We start from the raw sequence: 22,676 nt of genomic DNA on the forward strand, positions 1-22,676 counted from the left end.
TGCCACTTCACACTACTTTATGTGCCTTTTACCGGGTGATATTCTGACAGGAGCTGGCGCCACATGGTTAGCGTCGCGGCTCCTTACTTTTGCAACCCGTGTTCCAAGGCTGAATAATATTTTTATTTTTTTGTCTTCATTTATCTAACCATGTTCGTAGAAGAATAATGCACAAATGTATTCTAATGTGTTCTGAAATAACCCTGTGCTTCTGCATCTACAACTACATTTATACTCCGCAAGCCTCCCAACGGTGTGTGGCGGAGGGCACTTTACGTGCCACTGTCATTGCCTCCCTTTCTTGTCCCAGTCGCGTATGGCTCGCGGGAAGAACGTCTGCCGGAAAGCCTCCGTGCGCGCTCGAGTCTCTCTAATTTTACATTCGTGATCTCCTCGGGAGGTATAAGTAGGGGGAAGCAATATTTTCGATACCTCATCCAGAAACGCACCCTCTCGGAACGTGGACAGCAAGCTACACTGCGATGCAGAGCGCCTCTGGTTCAGAGTCTGCCACTTGAGTTCGCTAAAAATCCCCATAACGCTATCACGCTTACCAAATAACCCTGTGACGAAAACGCGCCGCTCTTCTTTGGATCTTCGCTATCTCCTCTGTCAACCCGACCTGGTAGGAATCCCACACTGATGGGCAATACTCAAGTATTGGTCGAACGAGTGTATTGTAAGCCACCTCCTTTGTTGATGGACTACATTTTCTAAGGACTCTCCCAATGAATCCCAATCTAGCACCCGCCTTACCAACAATTAATTTTATATGATCATTCCACTTCAAATCGTTCCGTGCGGATACTCCCAGATATTTTACAGAAGTAACAGTTACCAGTGTTTGTTCCGCTTTCATATAATCATACGATAAATGTTCCTTCTTTCTATGTACTCGCAATACATTACATTTGTCTATGTTAAGGGTCAGTTGCCACTCCCTGCACCAAGTGCCTATCCGCTGCAGATCTTCCTGCATTTCGCTGCAATTTTCTAATGCTGCAACTTCTCTGTACACTACAGCATCATCCGCGAAAATCCGCATGGAACTTCCGACACTATCTGCTAGGTCATTTATATATATTGTGAAAAGCAATGGTCCCTTAACACTCCCCTGGGCATGCCAGAGGTTATTTTAACGTCTGTAGACGTCTCTCCATTGAGAACAACATGCTGTATTCTGTTTACCAAAAACTCTGCAATCCAGCCACACAGCTTGTCTGATATTCCGTAGGCTCTTACTTTTTTTATCAGGCGACAGTGCGGAACTTTATCGAACGCCTTCCGTAAGTCAAGAAAAATGGCATTTACCTGGGAGCCTGTATCTAATATTTCCTGGGTCTCATGAACAAATAAAGTGAGTTGGGTCTCACACGATCGCTGTTTCCGGAATACATGTTGATTCTTACCGAGTAGACTCTGGGTTTCCAGAAATGACATGATACGCGAGCAAAAAACATGTTCTAAAATTCTACAACAGATCGATGTCAGAGATATAGGCCTAGAGGTTTGCGCATCTGCTCGACGACCCTTCTTGAAAACTGGGACTACCTGTGCTCCTTTACAATCATTTGGAACCTTCCGTTCCTCTAGAGACTTGCGGTACACGACTGTTAGAAGGGGGGCAAGTTTTTCGCGTACTCTGTGTAGAATCGAACCGGTATCCCGTCAGGTCCAGTGGACTTTCCTCTTTTGGGTGATTTGAGTTGCCTTTCTATTCCTTGGACACTTATTCGTCTACTGGCTATGTCTGATGAATGAATTTTAAAAAATCAGAAAAAAATTTGAAATAATTTTCGGTGAAATTCCTATAATTTATCTTGATCCAAAATAAACTGCAAGCGCCAGTTTTCGATGAAGTGATCTGCTAAGCGTGGTTAGCCGTGAAATTACTGGCTACGAGTGATATCTTCTGCAGTGTTAATGGCGTTTTTTCCCCGAGTGAGATTCATACAAAGAAATGTCACCTTGGCAAAACTGCCTTCACACTTGTGGTGTCCGGAGTTTGTATGTTTCGAATGTTTCTACCATCAGTATCATCCACGGGAATGCAACAAATCTTCCTGAATAAACATGAGAAAAAAATATAAGAAAAGATGTAAGAATTTATATGTCTGCCTGGAGTGGCAAATATAAGTTGGAATTGGTAGCATGACGTGATCGGGGTGTGACGCAAGATCTGATGGCCGAGAAAAGATTAGTCTCAAAGTAAGGAGCCAGCGATGAGAAAGATAACTTATCTTTATTCTCCACACTGAAGCAGGTACCGTCTATTGCTCTCATAGCAAGTAGCTACATAATTACGTTCACAGTACAATTCACAAATCGACAGTGCAATCCAAATCATAACTAAGTTCTAAGCCCAAGGTATTCATATAAGATCTATACAATAAGACTTCGATATTCACACAGCTAGCGAGCAAGAGCGAGTGGCCGTGGCGTCAGGTTCAAATGGCTCTGAGCACTATGGGACTCAACTTAGGAGGTCATTAGTTAAACCTAACTAACCCAAGGACATCACACACATCCATGCCCGAGGCATGATTCGAACCTGCGACCGTAGCGGTCACGCGGTTCCAGATTGCAGCGCCTAGAACCGCACGGCCACTTCGGCCGGCCGTGGCATCAGGTCTGTGCTCCCGTTATATCTTGTGGCCATAGAAGGAGTTGCAGGCAAGATCTATTGAATGGCGCGACGTCTTCAGCCGGAGATAACGCCGTGAACCTCCGGTGGCTGCGACGTGAAGCTAAGGCCGACCAGCGCGCATGTGCGGCCGGGCTGAGCTACGGCAGGGCGCGCGTGATTCGGTTAGGTTCGCGGACGTAACAAGAATGCAATATAAGGACATGAGAATTTAAAAAGTTTGTAACCCCTGATAATACCATACGTACATATACTACATAAATAAATGCATGATATTTATTGTGAATCCCAGTTTTTATTATACAGTTAAAAGCTCAAATGTGCGTGAAATCTTATGGGACTTAACTGCTAAGGTCATCAGTCTCTAAGCTTACACACCACTTAACCTAAATTGTCCTAAGGACAAACACACACACATGCCCGAGGGAGGACTCGAAACCCCCCCCCCCCCCGGGACCAGCCGCACAGTCCATGACTGCAGCGCCTAAGACCGCTCGGCTAATCCCTCGCGGCTATTATACAGTTAATATAACGCCACTGTGTCCCCTGATTTGGTAAGAAACATTCGTGTAGCAACCTTCTACGGCCATGGGTAGATGAATTTAAAACGTGAAATAAAAACAATAATTGCGTTTCGAAGACGTGGCGCAAAACTTAGAGGGAGCGACGCTGGCCTCTGTACTATGCCTTCGTTTGACATTACCGCCCGCTCGAAAGCATCTAAATTACGTCGCACCCTGTGACTGTCGTTTTCTCAGGAACGGTTGGGTATCTAAGTAGCATTAAGGAAACATTTCATGGCTTGCTGTACGTATATATTTGCTCATTTTGTTTAATATCTAGTTTCTAGCTGCACTGCAGCATTGGTTAAAATAAAATTTAACAGATGTACTAATATAAATGTTTTCTGTCTACAGATGCATTAAATAATAATTTTACGATCCACTTTCTTAAAAAAGGGAGCACAAATAGACATTTCCCTACACAGGAATTGCATACTTAAATTTTTCAACATGGTAACTTGTTTGGTAGAGTAAGTTATTGTGGATGCATCACTTTAGTGTTAAGATGTGACATAGGTATTAGACATTTCATGTCTTTACTGTAACATTATTTCTGCTTGAGCTTTGTCATGTTTAGGTATAAGTTATTGCTTTTGCTACTGCTGTTTGTCAGGCATTGTGCTACTGAATTTTATGTTGTATTAAGCCAGTTTCACTATTGATTTATATTTCTTGTTGCTACACATTGCTTATATTTCTTGTAATGTTGCATTTGATTTGCTAAATTAGATACATTGCTGCTTCCTTTGCCTATTCTCATTTTTTGTCATTGCTGTTTGTGTTAATTGTTTTGTGCTGCTGCATTACCTCATTCTCTAGTATATGTATCTGAGCTCAGTAGACTTAAGTTAGCTTAAGAGGGAGAAATCTATAAAAGAAAATAACCATCAAGAACAGGGAAGGAGTGCATTGAGAAGTTATAAGAAAATGGGTTGGCCAAAAAATTTGTGTACAATGAAGAATAATTATTTTGAAAGAGGATATGAACAAAAAAGTAGGGTTTAGGGACAACAGGTTTAGGTAGGATTATCTTGGAAAGAAATGATGAGGTAAGAGAATTGAAAATAAATAATGAGGTAAGAAATATGTGAATATATAAATACAGAAAGCATGCTTAGACAGGTTTTTTATTTTGGGAACAAATGTTGAAATAAGACGAAAGATCTGTGGAATGAAATTCTGGGTTCGACTGCAGTACCAAATGTTACACTGAAAATAAACCATGTCCTTTCCCTTTGTGTTATTCTGCTATGTGTTTGTGTACCATTGTGTATTTGTGTTCTTCCTGTCTTTATGCGTTTATCTGATAAGCATTATGTTGTAGAATTTTCTAATACATTCACTATGATGAGGAATACTGTTATCCTCAAATATAATTTCCATTAATAATATGTTATTTACTCTGAAAAGATGTTTAGACATTATTTATTCTCTTTTGTTTTATTGCTCATGTGTGAAGTTAATGTTTCAAAAGCTATTCTCATGTATTTATTTATTTACTAATGTCATAATTCCAGTAATACTGTTGTATATGCTTATTTCTATTCCTTTGTAAAGCCTGTATTACTACAAATGTTTCATGTATTATTATGTTCATTAATGATTTATGTTGTACCTTTGTAACTGTATTCTCATGTAAATTTGTAGTTGTATAGACACCAGTTCTTCAAATTAAGTTTCATTTCACTGCACATGTTTCTGTTGGTCATAGTATATGCACAATGTGTGAAATATTAAAAAAAAATAAAAAATAATAAAATGGACTGTTAGTGCTCACACATGTTTTTATAATTCAACAAGGACTGATTAACAGCACTGCTGGTTCTAAGGACATTCTAAAAAGTTTATGAGTGCACAAATGGTGGTCCAAGGGCTTGCTATATTATCCGCAAGGCTCTTTGATGATGATTGTGCACCCACACAGACGCAACGGATGGCTACTAGCCATCTCTACAAGGACTACAGTGTGTCTGCACCTTTGGTGGCCCACCAGTATCATTATCTCTACCAGAAATACTGTGGGTCTGCTTTGTGATGACCTACACACCAACATTCTTCAAAACTTCGACTGACTCTCCTGTGGGTTTGCTCTGTTGTGGCCCCTTACGTGTCTGCATATCAAAAGTCAGCACTCTCTTTCCACTGGAAGGACAACACTACTTCTTCAAGACTGCATGGAAATCTACTACTTCTGTGGCATTTTCTTTTACTGCGCATACTTTGTACTACTGTGATGAATGATCAGGACTGTCTTTATGGAATGTGGGACAATTTTTGCTTTTGAGCAACAGTGTATCTATAATTGCGTACATTTGATGTATTTATTAGCGTTAATACAAAAAAGTCAGCAAATCAGTACTGTCCACTGATCAAAACAATTTGTAAAATTTTTTGTTGGGAGCATGGGTGCTGTGTAAGTAGGCTGTTCAGGTTTTTATGTTGGTAACGCCACGTAGTGCTCTGTATGACAATCGCTGACTGCGCTGTGTGCAGTCTGTGGCTGGTTAGACTCACTGTTCGAATATTCGCTTGTGTAGTGTTGGTCAGTTGGATGTGAACAGCGTTTAGCGTTGTGCAGTTGGACGTGAGCTGCCAGCAGTAGTGTATGTGAAGAGAGAGATGCCAGAGTTTTGAAAAGTTACTATAAGCGAACGATCTGGACGTGTACCCGCCAGAAAAAGGAAATTTTTAAAGATGGATGTCAATGGATGTAACGAGTGTTACAAAAGGTATGGCCAAACTTTCAGGAAGCATTCCTCACACACAAAGAAAGAAAATATGTTATGTAGACATGTGTCTGGAAACGCTTACTTTCCATGTGAGAGCTCATTTTATTACTTCTCTTCAAATCACATTAATCATGGAATGGAAACACACAGCAACAGAACGTACCAGCGTGACTTCAAACACTTTGCTACAGGGAATTTTCAAAACGTCCTCCGTTAGCGAGGATATCTGCATCCACCGTCCGTCGCGTGGAATCCCTGATGCGCTGATGCAGCCCTGGAGAATGGCGTATTGTATCACAGCCGTCCACAATACGAGCACGAAGAGAGTCTACATTTGGTACCAGGGTTGCGTAGACAAGAGCTTTCAAATGCCCCATAAATGAAAGTCAAGAGGATTGAGGTCAGGAGAGCGTGGAGGCCATGGAATTGGTCCGCCTCTACCAATCCATCGGTCACCGAATCTGTTGTTGAGAAGCGTACGAACACTTCGACTCAAATGTGCAGGAGCTCCATAGTGCATGAACCACATGTTGTGTCGTACTTGTAAAGGCACATGTTCTAGCAGCACAGGTAGAGTATCCCGTATGAAATCATGGTGGTGAATCGAAGAAGTACGGTACATCCTGACGAAACTAAAATGAATTCTAACATGGAAATTAAGCGTTTCCGGACACATGTCCACATAACACCATTTCTTTATTTGTGTTTGAGGAATGTTTCCTGAAAGTTTGGCCGTACCTTTTTGTAACACCCTGTATGTATGTTAACTATGCCTTTTAGTAGTTAGTGCCTTCAGTAGTTAAAATCTTATATTTATATTATATTATATATATCTTATATTAGAATCTTTTATTTAGTTGGCAGTATTGGCGCTCGCTGTATTGTAGTAGTTAGAATAACGAAGATTTTTATGAGGTAAGTGATTCATGAAAGGTATAGTTTATTGTTAGTCGGGGCAATTCTTTTGTAGGGATTATTGAAATTCATATTGGGTTACGCTAAAAATATTGTGTGTCAGTTTGGTGATGATCTGAATAAGTAAAGAAAGAAATGTCTCAGTATGTTCAGTTTCTGAGCCTTTGGAAAATCAAATGTCGTAGATGTTTTCCAGCACTATCATTCATAATTTTTCTAAGGCGACGTTCCAACGTGAACGATAATCTTTCAGTACTAAGATGGCCATAGAATCTTTGACCTTAACTGAATGCTGAAGAGTTCTGAGTAATGTTAGTACCCCATCGTAAATCAATAAGTTGTCTGTTCCACAAACAGTTGCCGACTTCTCGACTGTATTAGAATACAGTGCAGAGAGCAGTAAAAAAGTTGGATATAAGTTTCGATGAGCGCCTCAACTGGGTAGAAAATACTATCGCCACATGCGGGTGCCCACGCATAAAATAAAAGCATTCGCAAACTCTTTCTCTAGTGCTGCAGTCCATCTTTGGGGCCAGCTACTCTGTATCCCGTGCACACTTGAACTCTCTGTCTCTTTTACTAAGACGAAACAATTCCAGCTGTAACGTTTCCCCCAAAAATTAACGCGTGTAGCCAGTTTTCCCTCTGTCAAACAGTAAACCAAAAGCTCCCATAGTCTCTCAATTACGTTGCTTGCGATTTTTATGTCGCTGTCAGCCACGTCACTTTCTTTTCTCCTATCGTCGTAATGTGTTTTATAAAGTTCCTCAGTCTCCCTCTCTTTTTTATCCAGCCTTTCTCTCATGCTGGCAACGGCCTTGCCGCAGTTCATACACCGGTTCCCGTCAGATCATCGAAGTTAAGCGCTGTCGTGTGTGGCCGGCAATTGGCTGGGCGACCATCCGGGCCGCCATGAGCTGTTGCCGTTTTTCGCGGTGCACTCAGCTTCGTGATGCCAACTGAGGAGCTATTCGACTGAATAGTAGCGGCTCTGGTCACAAAAAACCATCGTAACGAGCAGGAGAGTGATGTGCTGACCATACGCCCCTTCTATCCGCATCCTCAGCTGAGGATGACACGGCGGTCGGATGGTCCCGATGGGCCACTTGTGGCCTGAAGAAGAAGTGCTTTTTTTCTCTCATGCTAACTGCTGCTAGCCGTCATAGTTTAAACTAATTCTCTGTAAATTTTCTCTATTGCTGTGCTCGCAAACCATGTAAACTCTCCGCATTTTGTCACTCTTTCTGTTCTGTAGCAATTAAAAAATGTTTTATAATGTTGTATACTAAATGCAATTGATGCTTATCTAATGACCCTGATGTAAAATATGCAGAATTCCTGGTCTGGTGCAAGAGACGGCTGGTAAACCTAATATTGCCAGGCTGCATAAACAAATAAGAAGTTTGACGACGAGCTGTTGAAGGTTCATAGCTAGCTAATGAACATGTATATAATGTAAGGTACATAACAGCAATTTTTTCCTGTTTGATCTTCTCACCGTAATAATAGTCCCTCTCAACAAAGCAAAATCTACCAGGAACCACTACACAACACTGCCATGTTCACTAAATTATTTTATGTGTCAGGAACCCGAATTTGGAACAACCTTCTTGAAAATATTAGAGAAATTAAAATTCTTTCAAATTTCAAAACAGAGCTAAGGGACCACCTAATATCACAATAGCTATTTCTTCTTGCACCGACTCTCGTCAAACATCCATCCCTCACCACTTTGCTCCCTACTTGTCTACAGAGCTCCCTACTGAAATTCTCATCTGTCATATCAGGCATTGTTACTTCCGCTTCAGTCCTTTCCTATTTCATTATCCCTTCCATTGTTCTAATACCAAAGAAGGCTTCAAACGTGCTAAACCAATCAATGTCATTCTTAATACGTTCATTATTTTATTACTATTATTATTGTTACATTTATGATTACTATGGCAATTTATTTCTGTTTACCAATAATGCAAATTATTAGTATTGAGATCGTTATTTAATAACTAATTAAAATCATTCTTAATTCATCTATTATGTTATCATCGTTGTTAATTTGATTATACGGCAATATTTCTTGTATATGTTGTTGTTGGTCGATATAAGAAAGGACCTTAACCCTTTAATCAGGTCAGGCCAGCAAGCAATAAATAAATAAATACATAATACTGCAATACGCTCTAAAAAACTTCGCCCATCTACATCTTCACAGGATTGTCTTCCACTCCCTACAGTAAATCGTCATGTTTGCATGTTTGTAACAGAACCTGGTACAGCAGCCCTCATTTTTCTTGTGAGCCACCCCTGTGTCCGCTGTGTATAGACTCTAGCAGGTTTACAACTACTATTAGGAAACCTTTCGAACAGCGTGACGTGTTCACTCGAGATGTTTCCCATAACTCCAGTGATTGAGCTGCTGCGTGTATAATCCAGTCCGCAGTTGTACCATATACATCACTTTCCAGTGCCTGTGCATTGTGCTGGGCCTTCTATCGCTTCAAGAATATCCATTCACAAACAATATTACTGTTCTCTTTCACAGGTACTAATGGCTCTTGTATGCGTGAAATGCCACTGGTTTGACCAACGTCCTTTATATAAGATATCTGGCCTTTCTCGATGGACTAAGTGAAGTAAGCAGTTGACTGAATCTATAGCAAGCTCTGGGCTATCTTCGATTGTGTCTTTCACTTTCGCATGGAATAAGACGTCTGTGAAAATGGTAACTAGATTCTTAAATCATCTGCAGTAATTTTGCTTCTAACCATCACCAGTTAGGTTGTACCAGTTGCACAACCTTAATGCATGCAAATGACATGATGTTTCATTCAAACATAAGAGGACCTATCTTACCCAGTCACAATGTTCTCGCTCATTCATACCAGGTCTTGCATCTATAAGGAAAACATGACACATTATTAGTACTTTCCGTCTAGAATTAACCTTAGTGTGGTTTAAAGTGGAGTATTAAACAATATATGTAAAGGACAAATAAACAAAACCGTAGTCTGCTATGTATTATTTGAAACATCCATTTTTTGTACGACATGTAAAATCTAACATCCACTCGAAAGCAACTAGAATGAATTAAATCTCTGTTAATCCGTCATGGACCGGGAACATCAGCTGGTTAAGTAATTGACAATATTAATGAAATTAAGTGTCATATATCTGTGGGTTCAAACCGTTTCACAAGTGCTTCACTCGAAGACTTGATAGCAACTCAAAGTCTTCGAGTGAAGAACTTGTGAAACGGACTGAATTCACGAAACCCAGGGATATATGGCACTGTATGGCATTATAGTTTATTTTTTGAGATGCGTATGGGCCCTGAAGATGGCATTGTGGTTGCCGAAACTGGTTGTCGTCAAAATAAAATAAAATAACTTCTTAGTTGCACGGCTGTTGGAGAATTTCATTAATAATGAGAGAAGGAATTAAGTTAAAAAACCTCGCAGTTTGTACAGTGCAAACACGAATGCCACTTCAGTTGTATTATCTACAGTTTATGTTAGAGTGTATTGGTAAAATAATACAAACATATGCCAAATTTGTTTAATTATTTTCTCCTCGTCATTGCGTTACATTTTTGTTTTTATTGAAAACAAATCAATTTTACGGTCACCTACTTACGTGCATCTCAGCTTACTGTAAACAATATGTGTATTCCCTTTGTGGCATCTTCCTCCGTTGTCAGCTTACGTTAAACACTTACTCTCTCACTGTAATAGCAGATTCTTTAGAGTCCAAATGCTAACAGTGACACATTTTCACGAAACATTAGTGGCCGGCCGAAGTGGCCGTGCGGTTAAAGGCGCTGCCGTCTGGAACCGCAAGACCGCTACGGTCGCAGGTTCGAATCCTGCCTCGGGCATGGATGTTTGTGATGTCCTTAGGTTAGTTAGGTTTAACTAGTTCTAAGTTCTAGGGGAGTAATGACCTCAGCAGTTGAGTCCCATAGTGCTCAGAGCCATTTGAACCATTTTGAAACATTAATGACTGTGCTAACAACCGGACACAAAACTGTAGTAATCTACATCTACATCTACGTGATTACTCTGCTATTCACAATGAAGTTCCTAGCAGAGAGTTCAATGAACCACCTTCAAGCTGTCTCTCTACCGTTACATTCTCGAACGGTGGGAAAAAAGAGCACTTAAATTTTCCTGTGCGAGCCCAGATTTCTCTTATTTTATTGTGATGATCATTTCTCCCTATGTAGGTGGGTGCCAACAAAATTTTTTCGCAGTTGGTGGAGAATACTGGTGATTGAAATCTCATGAGAAGATCCCGTCGCAACGAAACACGGCTTTACATTAATGATTGCCGCTCCACGTATCATGTCTGTGGCACTATCTTCCCTATTTCGCGATAATACAAAACAAGCTGCCCTTCTTTGAACTTTTTCGATGTCATCCGTCAGCCCACCTGATTCGGATCCCACACCGCATAACAATACTCCAGAATAGGATGGACAAGCGTGATGTAAGCTGTCTCTTTAGTAGACCTGTTGCACCTTCTAAGTGTTCTGCAAGTGAATCGCAGTCTTTGGTTTGCTCTACCCACAACATTATCTATGTGATCGTTCCAACTGTAATCCCCAAGTATTTAGTTGAATTTACAGCCTTCAGATTTGTGTGACTTAACGCGTAATCAAAATTTAGCGAATTTCCTTTAATACTCATGTGAATAACTTCACACTTTTTGTTGTGGGTTAGCAGGAGAGCCAACACCGGTTTACTAGAGGAAGCCGAAAGGCACGCGTTTTAGCTCACGCAGGCTGGCGTGAGGTCTGGAACAGGACAAGGAAATTAGACTTTAGAAAAACGGACGTAGCTGGTGGAATACTTTAATCCATTAATGATGAGCGTCGCTCTTGACTGTACATGATTCAGTATCAATAGTAACTGGTAATGGCGCCTTGCTAGGTCGTAGCAAATGACGTAGCTGAAGGCTATGCTAATTATCGTCTCGGCAAATGAGAGCGTATTTTGTCAGTGAACCATCGCTAGCAAAGTCGGTTGTACAACTGGGGTGAGTGCTAGGAAGTCTCTCTAGACCTGCCGTGTGGAGGCGCTCGGTCTGCAATCACTGAAAGTGGCGACACGCGGGTCCGACGTAGACTAACGAACCGCGGCCGATTTAAAGGCTACCACCTAGCAAGTGTGGTGTCTGGCGGTGACACCACACTTTTCTTTATTCAGCGTCAATTGCCACTTTTCGCACCATGCAGATATCATATTTAAATCATTTTGCAATTCGTTTTGGTCGTCTGAGGACTTTACAAGTCGGTAAATGACAGCATCATCTACAAACAATCTAAGACGGCTACTCAGATTGTCTCCTATGTCGTTAATACATATAGGGAACAACAGAGGGCCTATATCACTTCCATGGGGAACACCGGATATTACTTCTATTTTACTCGATGACTTTCCGCCTATTACTACGAACTGTGACCTTTCTGATAGGAAATCACGAATCCAGTCGCACATCTGAGGCGTTACTCCATAGGCACGCAGTCTGGTTAGAAGCGCTTGTGATGAACGATGTCAAGAGCCTTCTGGAAATCTATAAATAAGTGCATTTACGCCGTATTTCACCGTCCGCGGAAAATTAAATCTTTCTTGCAGATCAGCGACATTGCTAGTGTTCTTACGATAAGTAAGCATAAGGTTTTAGCTATAATCTATAAAAAATAAAATCATGTAATGTACCTTTTTTGAGGTACATGTTTTTGCTTCTTGTTCACACAGAAAACCTGGTTTACAGTAGCGTGTCACACCACTAGAGCAACCAAGACAAAATACCGCAGCACATTGGTGAAGCTGAGAATCGTGCTGTGCTTCGTTTTCTGAATTTGAAGGGGAAGGTTTAAGTAGTTCTAAGTGCTAAGGGACTGATGACCTTAGATGCTAAGTCCCATAGTGCTTGGAGCCATTTTGTGAATGGCATCGTCGACTGTGACAGTCGCTTCCCGTATTCTCTCCTGGAGCTCTGCTACATCACCGGGCTACAGGAGGTACGTGCACCAGTGCCGGTATACAAGAAAACAGCTTTATGGGTTTCGCTTCAAATTGACATTCATGATATGTGTACAATGTTAGGTTCTTGTGCAATAAATAATTGAATGTGTTCACAGACTTTATGTATACCCTGTACAAATATCCTTGAAGCTGCCAGGTAACCCGAAATGTTAGTTCCTTTCTTTTTCATCCGTAGCTCGGCCAAGCACATATTCGCGTTTTTTGTGCTATGACACGAGCATTTTTCATTCTGCTTCCCACCTTTCACTGTATCATAACATTGACATAAGACAGCCATAGCTCGGTAACCAAGGTAGATTTCTGTTGACTCGGGGGACGACTGATGCGATATAGGTTATTTATTGTCTTTCGAACCATGTCGCTTATATCGTGGCAACGGATAAGAGTATCACAAAACAACAGGAAGATCGATAACTAAACGTATTTACCTTCATTCTTTAAAAATTTGAACCGATACACACAAGTCTGAAATTTAGAAGTGGCGCACTAAAGAAACTCACAGAAAGATATGTTTTCTGTGTGCAAAATCCGAATGAGACAGTTTTTTTTCATAATAAGGATGCATTTTATATTTATTTTAACCAATTTAAACCACTCTGGGAGCCACAGCACGCACTCAATTCTATAAAAATTATTTTGACGTGCTAGATTTATCTCACCTTTAAACCATCGTATCTCGGCAATGAGTAAAGGTAATTGGATACAAAAATTTTGTTAAGAGTTTCTTTTGTCTCAGTGCAAAGTTTGAACCGATTCTTAGAAGTTAGATGTGCAGAAGTGGTGTGCTTTGAAAAGCTCATAGAAAAACGTGTCTTTTTCCGTGTATTTGCACATAAAATCCGAACGGTCTATGTACAAATGATGTCATTAGTTGAGCATTAATTTCAGAACAATTAAGATCTTCTGCAAATGGAATTAATCGATTCTCATAATCTGCCTTGGTGCCGGCTCCTGTTCCTCTTCAGACCTTGCTTACTATATTGTAACACCCTTACAATAAGAGAGATGTTCGAATTCGTATACAAACAGCCGTTGGTCCAGGCTAAACGGCAAATTTTTTTCCCCACGTTCCTAGCTCAAAGAGGAATCAAGCACAAAGTTGGGTTGGGTTGTTTTGGGGGAAGAGACCAAACAGCGAGGTCAGACATCTCATCGGATTAGGGAGGGACGAGGAAGGAAGTCGGCCGTGCTCTTTCAAAGGAACCATCCCGGCATTTGCCTGGAGCGATTTAGGGAAATCATGGAAAACCTAAATCAGGATGGTCGGACGCGTCAAAGCACTAGTCCTCCCCCGCTAAACAGTGAACTTGCGCGCGACATTCTCAACCATATTTGTTAACTGTTGTGTACATAGTTCCGCGTAGTCAGCGCGTACACAACTTTCCCACTAGAGCGCGTCCCCCTAAGCACAACAGCGCAAGCGCAGCGCTCGTCCGTATCCGCACTACGAGATGGCGCTGTCTTAGAGACGGACCAAATTCTGCTTCCGCCGATCCGCGTATTAATATGTAACGCAGCCCATGAGTTTGCTGCTAACGTAGAAACTTTTCTTCTCGCGGATCACTCTCGCGCAATGATACCTGAATGCACGAGGTATTATAATGAGTGTACAGACCTCCGATTAGTCAGTCTGCATTAGTCTGCAGTCAAATTTCAGTCTGCGCCTAATAAGATTACCATATTCCTGTACATAGCCATGAAGATAAATGTATAGACACTTTGTAAAGTATCAGAGATATGTGAGAATAAGATTAACGTACCAAGACCAAAGGAACTTCAGATCGTCAATTGGAAGTAGCATCCAGAACTAAGTTAAGTAATGTTTATGCTGGTTATTATTTTAATAAATGTGTGTGAAAATTAATCAAGTTCTGTTTAAAGCTGGTCACGGTCAATCTGGTACTCTAAGCGTGCAAGTGGCATTTCTATCGTCCGACCTAACGGCAGAAGATAACACACCACGATAAGACCACGAGATATATTGCTGACACTCGCCTACTTCATTAGAGCGACAAGTCAAATAATCTTATGGTGTGTGTACCGAAGGTCTTACAGTACTCACACCACATTAACGATGTTGGATTTCGACGAGGGGTTTATGTCCACCATTATGACGACGTCACTAATGAAATAAAACGGATGACATCGGTAGGATGAGTGTGTGTTTTGTACTCACGGGGATGATGAAGCCGACCGCAATGCTGGAGAGAATGCTGCTGGCGAGCAGCTCCCAGAAGGAGGAGGCGAAGCGCTGCCAGACGGCGGTGACGAGGAAGGGCAGGGCGCAGGCAAGCAGCATGGTGCGGCGGCCCACCACGTCCACCAGCACGCCGGCCAGCAGCGACGGCGGCGCCGCCACCAGCCCACCGGTTGACGCCAGCCACGAGCCCTCGTCCGCCGTGATGACGATGTGCGACGTGTTCTGCTGCAGCCGCGGCACCAGAGGCGAGCTCCAGCCGATGGACACCCCGGCCACCAGGTACGCCAGCGACGCTGCACACACACACACACACACACACACGACCATACTCAACAGACCTCACTTCCTATGCTCATAAATTTACCCGTCTCGAGATGGTCGACTGTTAACGATTACAGTACCCTAAGAATAAGTAGTGAGGAAGGGAACTTATTGTGGTGTGACTGCCAGACACCACACTTGCTAGATGGTAGCCTTTAAATCGGCCGCGGTCCGTTAGTATACGTCGGACCCGCGTGTCGCCACTATCAGTGATTGCAGACCGAGCGCCGCCACACGGCAGGTCTAGTCTAGAAAGACTCACTAGCACTCGCCCAATTGTACAGCCGACCTTGCTAGCGATGGTTCACTGCCTAAAAACTCTCTCTTTTGCAGAGACGACAGTATAGCATAGCCTTCACCTACGTCATTTGCTAAGACCTAGCAAGGCGCCATTTTCAGTTACTATGTATCCTCAAGAGATAATATTGTGAATCATGAACCATCAACAGCGACGTTCATCATTAACGGATTAAAGTTAAGTATAAACTAATTCCATCCGCTTTCTGAATTCTAATTCCTTGTCATGATCCAGACCTCATGTCAATATAGTTCTTCCCTCCTCACGCCAGCCTGCGTGAGCTGAAACGCGTGCATTTCGGCCTCCATTTGTAAAATGGTGTTGGCTCTTCTGCCAACCCAACATTGGCGACAAGTAAACACGGTGCTCTTTACTATACTGCCCTGATTTAATTCTGTAATAGCTTCACCACAGATGTACTGTCCGAATGTTATCGCTTACAGAATCAGCAGATGCAGGCATTACTGGATGCCCTTGGACAGCTCGTCCAGGGTCAACGTGCAATGCAAAACGATTTGGCAGCCGTCGCTCCACCTCTAATGCAGCCACAACAAGCAGTTGCACCGACCTTCTGACCTTTTGATGTTGCACTGGAAAGCTGGACGGAGTGGTCACGCCAATTTGGATTCCATCTCGTCGCCTACAGAATTCAAGGTACCGAGCGGCAGCCTTTTCTTTTGTCGTCCATCGATGTGCAGACCTATCGTGTGATAGCCAAATTAGTCAAATTATTTCCTGGACGCGACGTAGCAACTCTGTCCTATGAAGAAATTTTGTCTGCATTAGATGCATATTTCAAACAATTAGTCAATGTAGTTGCGAAACGGTATACCTTCTTTCGTACAAAACGTGCAGCAGGTCAGACTAATCGGGAGTGGGTTGCAACATTGCAAGGCCTTACTAGGGATTATTCTTTTGAGTGTCAATGTGGACTCCCTTATTCAGATACTATGGTACGTGATGCAATTGCACAGAACGTTTCTGATGTTTGTATAAGGGAACAGATTTTGAAACTAGTCAATCCCTCCCTTCAACAAGTGATGGACATATTGGATCGGCAAGACACACTTGACTTTGCTCAGGAATCATTTGAAACTTCGCCGGCCATGTGTCAGGTTAACCGGCCCACCGAGCGATCTGCACGGAGCAGTAAACAGCCCTCGCACCCAGCCGCGCCGCTACCGCCAGGCTCTCAGCCACGTGTGCCGCGCCGGCAAGCAAATGCAGTGCTCAAATCATGCCCGCGGTAGGTTACTAAACATTCGCGTGAGAATTTCCCATCACGCCAATCCATTTGCTTTTTCTGTAATAATAAAAGACATGTTCAGAGTGTTTTCCAGAAAAAGCTCAGATCGGAAACTCCTAACCATTCCAGGCCCTTTGCTTCAGGCCGGAATCGGAATCGAACCAAGGATACTCAGGCTCGTGAAAATTCACCCATAGAAATTCATGTCGTTCATTCCACTTCGCCCAGTGCCACTCTCTCTAACAGTGACTGTGTTCGTCCCACAAATAGTGTGGTCGACATCGCCAGAACTCCCGTCAAGTCGCAAGTGATTTTGTACCAGTGTCAGTTCACGTTGCATGAGACAGTCGCTCTTGTCGTCAGCAGGACAATAAACTTTTTGTAGACTTGCCGCAAATGTTAACTATCTATTCAGGTCAAGAGCTCCCTGTGTCAGGTCAGTGCACCCTTCTTGCAACATACGAAGGACAAACAAAACTTGTGTCATTTTACATCCTTCATTCTTCTTCTGCAGTGAACTTGTTTGGTTTCCATTTATTTCAGTTGTTTAACTTGTCTATCGTAAATCAGGTCCTATCAGTGAACCAGACTGTACCTTTAGTCAGTGTTTCTCGTCTATGTGCAGAATTTGCAGACATTTTTGCACCGGGCCTCGGTTGCGCTAAGAACTATAAAGCACATTTGGAACTGAAAGTAAACACGCAACCGAAATTTCTCAGAGCATGCAATGTTCCCCACGCATTGCGTAATGAGGTCGCAAAAAACATGACACGATTTGGAATCACAAGATGCAATTGAACATGTGCAGGCTTCTCTCTGGGCATCACCCGTAGTAACTTTGCCACAACCTTCGGGAAAATTGAGACTTTGTGTGGACTTCAAGGGAACAGTGAATCCACAACTAGTGATTGCAACTTTTCCTTTCCCTGCCCGGAACATCTTTTTGCAAACTGCAACCGGGAAAATATTTTCGAAGTAGGACCGAGCAGTTGCGTACTTGCAAATACCGGTGGACAAAGAATCCCAGCGCGTTTTGGTGGTTAACAGGCATCTTGGTTTGTATCGATTCACACGACTGCCATTCGGGTGTGCATCCGCCCCTGCATTGTTTCAGCAATATCTACAAACTGTTTGTGCGTCGATCCCGACTGAAGCAAACTATCTGGACGATATTGTGATCTCCGGAAATACGGAAGAATAACATTTACCCAATCTCAGAACATTATTTCAGGTCTTGCAACAAAATGGTATTGAGAATGCTCTAGGTGACGATCAGTTTGGCTTTAGGAAAAATAAAGGGATGAGAGAGGCAATTCTGAAGTTATGGCTAATAATGGAAGCAAGGCTAAAGAAAAATCAAGACACTTTCATAGGATTTGTCGACCTGGAAAAAGCGTTCGACAATATAAAATGGTGCAAGCTGTTCGAGATTCTGAAAAAAGTAGGGGTAAGCTATAGGGAGAGACGGGTCATATACAATATGTACAACAACCAAGAGGGAATAATAAGAGTGGACGATCAAGAACGAAGTGCTTGTATTAAGAAGTGTGTAAGACAAGGCTGTAGCCTTTCGCCCCTGCTCTTCAATCTGTACAACGAGGAAGCAATGATGGAAATACAAGAAAGGTTCAGGAGTGGAATTAAAATACAAGGTGAAAGGATATCAATGATACTATTCGCTGATAACATTGCTATCCTGAGTGAAAGTGAAGAAGAATTAAATGATCTGCTGAACGGAATGATCAGTCTAATGGGTACACAGTACGGCTTGAGAGTAAATCGGAGAAATACGAAGGTAATGAGAAGTAGATGAAATGAGAACAGCGAGAAACTTAACATCAGGATTGATGGTCACGAAGTCAATGAAGTTAAGGAATTCTTCTACCTAGGCAGTAAAATAACCAATGACGGAGGGAGCAAGGAGGACATCAAAAGCAGACTCGCTATGGCAAAAAAGGCATTTCTGGCCTAGAGAAGTCTACTAATATCAAATACCGGCTTAATTTGAGAAAGAAATTTCTGAGGATGTACGTCTGGAGTACAGCATTGTATGGTAGTGAAACATGGACTATGGGAAAACCGGAACAGAAGACAATCGAAGCATTTGAGATGTGGTGCTATAGACGAATGTTGAAAATTAGGTGGACTGATAAGGTAAGGAATGAGGAGGTTCTACGCAGAATCGGAGAGGAAAGGAATATGTGGAAAACACTGATAAGGAGAAGGGAGAGGATGATAGGACATCTGCTAAGACATGAGGGAATGACTTCCATGGTACTAGAGGGAGCTGTAGAGGGCAAAAACTGTAGAAGAAGACAGAGATTGGAATACGTCAAGCAAATAATTGAGGACGTAGGTTGCAAGTGCTACTCTTAGATGAAGAGGTTAGCACAGGAAAGGGATTCGTGGCGGGCCGCATCAAACCAGTCAGCAGACTGATGACCAAAAAAAAATCATGAGTGATGTAACACTGTATGAGAGATCCATATTTTTCTTAGTATGCAATTTCATTCATGAAACGTGTTTCAGAAGAATTGATCACGTACATGAATTATGTATATCACTGTGATACTGTGATATGATGGCACCTCTCCGCCATCCCCAAAAATTTCTAGCATTCTCATGGAAAAGCTGTATATATGTATAGAATTTCCGTATGCAGCATTTCCACGAGAATAGCAGAAACTTTCTGAGATGGCGGAGAAGAGCGAGCATATTCCATTTATAAGGAAAAATTGTGAAACTCCCTGCATGTGTAATGTCACCGTGGCGCAGAAAACTAAGAGCCAGTCACGCTTTTAAGATCTAAGTTACAAACTGTGCGCGTCGCTTAATAGATGATGCAGATTATTATTAAAGGTCCTACATACAGTCCCTAATGTGCAAGTTTGGACGGATAAATTATTATAATATGAATGATGTGTGTTTACCAGAAACAGTCTCTCCATTAACACAATAATTCGTTGGGTAAAATCATAGCTATTCACAGAGATCATGAACAGGATGTGAAATTCTTTACACATTTTGTATGCAAACCGTAAGTAAAGGATACATTTGATTTTCATTGTCAGATGTTGTTAGTTCCGAAGCGAAAACAGTGACTGTTGACCATATAGCAACTGAAAAACTCATTCATTCACCACAGCAACGCGGAAACTGAAAAAGCTTCAGCTTACTGATCACCGAAGGACGGAGGAAGATAATTCACTACCGCACTGGTGCTGCTAATTATGTTCACCATAATTATTCACCGACAACCTTGAAGAATGCCACCACCATGTGAATGGCGGGGATAGAGGCCAAGGGGTGCACCATCGTTACAGCAACACTGGACCACACTCGTCTGCTAAGATGAGTACTTTTGTCCATTTCCAACATTTGTGGCTGATATGCTCAAGAGGCAAATAGCTCCACATCACTGACCAAATCTAAACATACTCTCAATAGCGTGTCCGACCAAGGAGTCCTATGCACCGTATTTCACGTCTAGCAATAAATTTTTTAAATATTTTTACACAATCTTATGACTGGCTATTTCTTCGCACCAAACAGTACATGCCAGCAATAGCAGAAAATGCATACGTGGCTACCCAACTGCGGTGTCCCTTCTATCGCACAAAATCCCACGAACACAAATGGTCCAAATGGCTCTGAGCACTATGCGACTTAACTTCTGAGGTCATCAGTCGCCTAGAACTTAGAACTAATTAAACCTAACTAACCTAAGGACATCACACACATCCATGCCCGAGGCAGGATTCGAACCTGCGACCGTAGCGGTCGCTCGGTTCCAGACTGTAGCGCCTAGAACCGCATGGCAACATCGGCCGGCATACCAACACATTGCGTCGATATAAAATACCAATCACACTGCACAGTGTCCTTCTACGCCTAGGAATCTCTGCCATTTCAGTTCCATCTCTGTGAGATCAACGACAAAATTAGTAATGCCGCATTTTCGTGTACAGCAATTAGCCTCGCATCAGAGGTTCTCTGAAATTAGAAAACTGCTCATAACGCTAGCCCATTGTTTTTGGCAAACTGTGTTTCTTGTAAAACTGTAAGGTATTTGTATTAAAATACTCTCTGCAGCCTTGTAAACCAGTTCTGGTATTTACCAGAATGGAAGTCGAAATAGAGTCGCAACGACTGAGGCGGAAGGCACTGGCGAGGAGAATAAAAGTAGACTAATACGCTTAATACACTCCTGGAAATTGAAATAAGAACACCGTGAATTCATTGTCCCAGGAAGGGGAAACTTTATTGACACATTCCTGGGGTCAGATACATCACATGATCACACTGACAGAACCACAGGCACATAGACACAGGCAACAGAGCATGCACAATGTCGGCACTAGTACAGTGTATATCCACCTTTCGCAGCAATGCAGGCTGCTATTCTCCCATGGAGACGATCGTAGAGATGCTGGATGTAGTCCTGTGGAACGGCTTGCCATGCCATTTCCACCTGGCGCCTCAGTTGGACCAGCGTTCGTGCTGGACGTGCAGACCGCGTGAGACGACGCTTCATCCAGTCCCAAACATGCTCAATGGGGGACAGATCCGGAGATCTTGCTGGCCAGGGTAGTTGACTTACACCTTCTAGAGCACGTTGGGTGGCACGGGATACATGCGGACGTGCATTGTCCTGTTGGAACAGCAAGTTCCCTTGCCGGTCTAGGAATGGTAGAACGATGGGTTCGATGACGGTTTGGATGTACCATGCACTATTCAGTGTCCCCTCGACGATCACCAGTGGTGTACGGCCAGTGTAGGAGATCGCTCCCCACACCATGTTGCCGGGTGTTGGCCCTGTGTGCCTCGGTCGTATACAGTCCTGATTGTGGCGCTCACCTGCACGGCGCCAAACACGCATACGACCATCATTGGCACCAAGGTAGAAGCGACTCTCATCGCTGAAGACGACACGTCTCCATTCGTCCCTCCATTCACGCCTGTCGCGACACCACTGGAGGCGGGCTGCACGATGTTGGGGCGTGAGCGGAAGACGGCCTAACGGTGTGCGAGACCGTAGCCCAGCTTCATGGAGACGGTTGCGAATGGTCCTCGCCGATACCCCAGGAGCAACAGTGTCCCTAATTTGCTGGGAAGTGGCGGTGCGGTCCCCTACGGCACTGCGTAGGATCCTACGGTCTTGGCGCGCATCCGTGCGTCGCTGCGGTCCGGTCCCAGGTCGACTGACACGTGCACCTTCCGCCGACCACTGGCGACAACATCGATGTACTGTGGAGACCTCACGCCCCACGTGTTGAGCAATTCGGCGGTACGTCCACCCGGCCTCCCGCATGCCCACTATACGCCCTCGCTCAAAGTCCGTCAACTGCACATACGGTTCACGTCCACGCTGTCGCGGCATGCTACCAGTGTTAAAGACTGCGGTGGAGCTCCGTATGCCACGGCAAACTGGCTGACACTGACGGCGGCGGTGCACAAATGCTGCGCAGCTAGCGCCATTCGACGGCCAACACCGCGGTTCCTGGTGTGTCCGCTGTGCCGTGCGTGTGATCGTTGCTTGTACAGCCCTCTCGCAGTGTCCGGAGCAAGTATGGTGGGTCTGACACACCGGTGTCAATGTGTTCTTTTTTCCATTTCCAGGAGTGTAGCATATTCTTCCACGGATCGAACCACATGAGCAAGCACACAAATTAAGTGGAAAAGTGACTGTATTATATAGAATTGTGATAGAAATGGT

The 22,676-nt window shown here is 43.0% G+C and overlaps 1 protein-coding gene across 1 annotated transcript in view; it reads right to left on the bottom strand.

Moving 5' to 3' along the window:
- LOC126188537 (facilitated trehalose transporter Tret1-like) overlaps positions 1-22,438 on the bottom strand; it is a 91,756-nt gene extending 69,318 nt beyond the window's left edge. Inside the window, exons 1-2 of the mRNA XM_049930137.1 lie at positions 22,315-22,438; positions 15,072-15,388 (exon numbers count right to left, since the gene is read on the bottom strand). Of these exons, the coding sequence (XP_049786094.1) occupies positions 15,072-15,388; positions 22,315-22,438 (441 nt within the window). The remainder of the gene's footprint in view (positions 1-15,071; positions 15,389-22,314) is intronic.
- Positions 22,439-22,676: the final 238 nt, after the last annotated feature.

This window comes from Schistocerca cancellata, chromosome 5 (genome assembly GCF_023864275.1).
Source record: "Schistocerca cancellata isolate TAMUIC-IGC-003103 chromosome 5, iqSchCanc2.1, whole genome shotgun sequence".
NCBI lineage: Eukaryota > Metazoa > Arthropoda > Insecta > Orthoptera > Acrididae > Schistocerca > Schistocerca cancellata.